We start from the raw sequence: 5000 nt of genomic DNA, 5'->3' as shown, positions 1-5000 counted from the left end.
AAGGATCCTTCACATAGTGATAGAATATAATCTGAGCCTGTCACGGTCAACAACAAGCACTTTAGAGAGCGTACTGTGGCAACCCAGCCTCGGCAATCAGCCAAATGGAGAGCACCTGAGTAACCGGTGGAGAAGCAGGGCTTAAATAGCCCCGCTTCTCCACACATCCAGGGCTCTCCCAGCCACGGGGCTCACAGGCGGAGAGGCCGGTCCTGCCGATTGAAGGGGGCTGTCAATTCCAACCCTGTTTTGGTTATTTTTGGTGAAAGACTTTTCATTCGCAATAAACGTGTCTTTTTGGCTATTTGCACGCTTAATCGTGTCCTCATCAGAGCGAGGCGGGTTCACTCCCCAAGGCGGGTTGCCACAGTACGTTGAGGGGGCAACTATTGTCCCGTAGGATCACATTAAAGCCCGTTTTTCGTGGATTACGGCTGCAGCTCAATAAGGAACTAATGTCACTCATTTGATTGTTGTTAGCATTAATCCATTATACCCGAAATGATCGGAATGTAGGGTCAAGGTAGAAAACTTTTCCATTAACATTTTATTTTGTTGTTGTTTTGTTGTGCATGCATGTGTGTGTGTGTATGTGTGCGTGCATGTGCGTGTGTCCGTGCGTGTGTGTGTGGGTGCATGCATCTGTGTGTGTGTGTGTGCCTGTGTGCGTGCGTGCGTCTGTGTGTGTGTCAGGGCGTGGTGTGCACGCTCCACGAGGGCGATGACTTTGGGAAGCTGGCGCTGGTGACGGACTCGCCGCGCGCCGCCTCCATCGTGCTGCGGGAGGACCACTGCCACTTCCTGCGCGTGGACAAGGAGGACTTCAACCGGATACTCAGGGTGGGGACCCCCCCCCGGCACGCACACTGACACACTGTGGGGGCCCCCCCGGCCCCCGGCACGCACACTGACACACTGTGGGGCCCCTGGCCCCCGGCATGAACACTGACACACTGTGGGGGCCCCCGGCCCCCGGCACGCACACTGACACACTGTGGGGGCCCCCGGCACGCACACTGACACACTGTGGGACCCCCCCGGCCCCCGGCACGCACACTGACACACTGTGGGGGCCCCCGGCCCCCGGCACACTGACACACTGTGGGGGCCCCCGGCACGCAGACTGACACACTGTGGGGGCCCCCGGCACGCAGACTCACACACTGTGGGACCCCCCCGGCGCCCGGCAGACTGACATGCTGGCCTCGTGTGTCCGCCTTTGTTTACGTTTACGTTCAGGGCGTTCAGCGTTAGACGCTTTCATCCAAAGCGACTTACAACGGTTAACACACACGATAACGGCGGAGGCCGACCACGCAAGGTGACAGTAACACACACACACACACTCACACATACACACACACACTCACACTCACACTCACACACATACATAATGGCAGCCAAATGAATAAACAACTGCAAGGAGCAGAAGATGTGGGCTGTTGATCCTTAAAGACTTCAAACAAGGGAACACAAGCAGCAGCAGAGTATTGGCGTGCATTTGGGACATTTTCACATTCACTGTGATTTCTGGGCCAGTTTTATGCAACAAATCATCTCTCTGTGTCTTGTTCTCTGTTGATTTATCCAGCTCTGTTACTATTTCTACTTAACTAGCTTTTATTGCCATGGAAAATAAATACTCACATGCCAAAGAAAGTGAACCTTCTCTGTTGACCCCGCTCGACAGGAGCAGTTAGGGTTAAGTGTCTTGTGGCTCAGGGACACATTGACAGTAGGAGGAGCCGGGGATCGAACTAGCAACCTTCCAGGTTACAAGTCAACCTGCTCTACCTCCTGAGCTAAGCCGACCCCAATGTTTGAATATTATGTGTTTGTGGGGAAAATGTAGGCTGGGTACCCCCCCCAGCCCGTTCTGCCGGCGATTTGAATCCGCCCTGCAGCAAGGGTCTGGAGAGGAGCGATACATTTCTTTCTGCTTCCGATACGCTTTTGCGGGGAGCCAATCACCAAGCTGGCTTCTCCCCCTGGAGCGCTATTGGCTGGTTTGACAAATTGACGACCGGGAAGCGACGGCAAGCAGCCAATTGCGTACAGAGTCAATTTAACTCCGCCCGTCGATCATGCCTCTTGTGCTGAAGAAAATGACAGCAGCCTCCCCAGACCAACGTGCAATCTACCATTGAGCTCGGTCTGGCAATAGCCAGGCTAGGGAAAATGCTGACTGTTACTCGACAGACTTCGTAATAACTGTAACTTAAACATGGTTTTATGGTCAGTACCCAATCATTGCTTTTACCAGTCTTTTAGCGTGTTTGGGGCCAGCTGCCTGCCCCACCCTCCACCCCGTCTCAGGCCCATTCTGCCCACTCACAGCTCAATAGCCTCCAGAATTTCTTGTACAACAAATGGGTCACTCACTAGAGAGCCTGGAAATGGAGGCTAGTCTGTAGTAGACACATTTATTGTCTTTCATTCAGTTGCTGTATTAAGATAGAAAATAATACACAGACAAACAAATTACAGTTTCAACCTGGAAGTCAATCCTGGGTCTTATTGGCGTAATAATTATCCACCATGTCAGTCACTGCAATCTGTTTGACATAATGCAGGCAGACCGCAATCCAGCGTGACCCGATGGCTTTTCTGTGATGATTGTCTCCCTCTACTGGCACACGACAGACATTACACCACTAATGTGTTTTCGTGAACAATCAATGCAATCGTTTTTTGATGTGTGTTTTATATCTGTGTGTTTGTGTGTGTGTGTGTGTTCAGGATGTAGAAGCGAATACGGTGCGTCTTAAAGAACACGAGCAGCCGGTGTTGGTGCTGGAGAAAAGTCCTCGAGCTTCCACCATGGGAAGCATCAAGTACGTGTGTGCGTGTGTGTGTGTGTGTGTGTCTATGTGTGTTTGTGTTTGTGTATGTATGCGTTTTTGTGTGTGCGTGTGTGTGTGTGTATGCGTGTGTGTGTGTGTGTGTGTGTATATTCCAACGCGCGCGCGCGCGTGTGTGTGTGTGTATGCATGTGTTTGTGTGTGTGGGTGTGTGTGCACCTGCATGTGCATCTGTGTGTGCAGTAGGATGGGCAATAATGCCAGGATAACTTAGTATTGTAATTATTTAATCAATAGTATTCAGTTTAGTAGTGACCTAACTTAGATAGTGCTGAAAGTGCTGAAATATGTTTATCTATGTCACATTTCCTCAAGATATTAACAAATTACATATTTCGAACCACATGCATGTTTCAACATGCACCATGTTTTGTCCTGTGTTAGGTACACTGTGATATCAGGGACGCCAGAGAAGATTCTGGAACACTTTCTGGAGACCATGAGGATGGACACGCACCACAGTGAACCAGGTACCAAACGCCGACCCACGGCAGCGCCGGACACGAAGACTATACCCTGACTGGAGGAACTGTTTGTCTTGGAAAATGCCTGATGGGAGAGACGCCTGAATAACAAAACGCACTCAGGACTCGCATCTCTTACCTTTTTTGTCATGAACTAAAATGAACTCGACTAGTTTGGAGTTCATCAAAAGACACAAAATATATTTGACAGCGTGATACAGATTGTGTTAAACAGAATATACGATATTGTTTTATTTTCTGTTCGAATGGAGAATGGATGGTTTGAGTAACCTTTATTTCCTCTGTGTTCCTGTGGCCTCCTCCTCTGCTCCTCCTCTCCTCCTCTCCCTCTTCCTGTCTCCTGGTCGGTCAGACCCAGCCGTGGACGACTTTGTCCTCATGCAGTGTGTCTTCATGCCCAACAGCCAGCTGTGTCCTCTCCTTCTGGCTCAATATCCTTTCTGCTTCACCTACACTCGCTCCCTCGCTCCCTATTAATCACTCTCTCACTCTCACTCTCACTCTCAATCTCACTCTTACTCTTGATCTTACTCTTTCTCTTTCTGGTTCTCTCTCTCTCTCTTTCTAATTCTCTTTCTTTTTCAGTTTTTTAATCTCTTTTTATGTTTTATTCTCTGACTCTCCCTCTCTCTCCCTCTCCCTCTCCCACTCCCTCTCTCTCTCCCTCTCCCTCTCCCTCTCCCTCTCCCTCTCTCTCTCTCTCCCTCTCTCTCTCTCTCTCTCTCTCTCTTTCTCGGCCCTTCACACGACCCCCCTCTCCTGAGGGTGCCTCCCTCCTCTTGCCCCCCTCACCCCGCCGCTACACTAGAGCCCAGCGAGGGCCCCTGATGAGGGACGACTTACAACGACCACGGCACCCCCCCCCCCCCACTGATCACCTGATCCGCGGTCATCCATCACAGCAGCACCTCTGTTGCCATACCAACCACCAGTGTCCTGTTCTCCCGTTCGATTCGCTTACCTGTAATCATTGGCAATTAGTGACCTTATTAGTTGTTAATTATGCGTCCGCTGAAGCACATCTGCCCAGCTGTGCCCTCTCCAAATAGACACGGGTGGTTAGGCTTACTACGACGTATTTACGTGTTGATTAGGGTGACCAGACGTCCCCGGTTTCCGGGGACAGTCCCCGTTTTCAGTGACCTGTCCCCGGCTACGGCTGTCCCGAACCCCCCCCCGTCAACAATCCCGTTCGCCCGCAAACCCGAACACCCCCCATCAACAATTCCGTCCAACACCCCCCGTCTGCCAGGGTAAGGGCAGTGTCCCCGTTTTGGTTTTTCTATGACAAAAAAAACTATATGTTTGGAGGTTTTTACACCGCAGAACCCAAAAAATTTTTCCCCGGATTTTGTCTCAGAAATCTGGTCACCTTAGTGTTGATTGATTTAGGTTGGGCGTTGGGTGTTGGACTCCCAGTCAAATGGTTCTGAGTTCCAACCCCATCCTCAGCAGTCCCAACCTGTAGAGATGCCATAACCCTCTTAAAAAAACAACAACCCATGCTTAATGACTCCATAGTAACTAAGTCGGTTCTCCCTGATTGGTGGAGTGTGGTCCTTAACCTGAGCTGTGAACCTATCACGGCTCGGCCCCGCCGGGCTCGGAGCAGGAGAGGATGGAGTACGCGGTGGCCATCAAGCGGAAGGTGCTG

At 50.9% G+C, this 5000-nt stretch overlaps 1 protein-coding gene across 1 annotated transcript in view; it reads left to right on the top strand.

Annotated features, from left to right (window-relative positions):
* LOC311360824 (rap guanine nucleotide exchange factor 4-like) overlaps positions 1 to 5000 on the top strand; it is a gene marked incomplete at both ends in the record, with an annotated part of 34219 nt that overhangs the window by 22384 nt on the left and 6835 nt on the right. The window contains 5 exon segments of the mRNA XM_084480918.1: positions 694 to 840; positions 2740 to 2834; positions 3246 to 3331; positions 3699 to 3777; positions 4925 to 5000. The exon segment at positions 4925 to 5000 is cut by the window's right edge and continues 75 nt beyond it. Coding sequence (XP_084337044.1) covers positions 694 to 840; positions 2740 to 2834; positions 3246 to 3331; positions 3699 to 3777; positions 4925 to 5000 — 483 coding nt within the window.

The sequence above is a fragment of the Micromesistius poutassou genome, assembly GCF_964030765.1.
Source record: "Micromesistius poutassou genome assembly, chromosome: 16".
Taxonomy (NCBI): Eukaryota; Metazoa; Chordata; class Actinopteri; order Gadiformes; family Gadidae; genus Micromesistius; species Micromesistius poutassou.
This window is presented reverse-complemented; position numbering and strand designations above follow the sequence as displayed.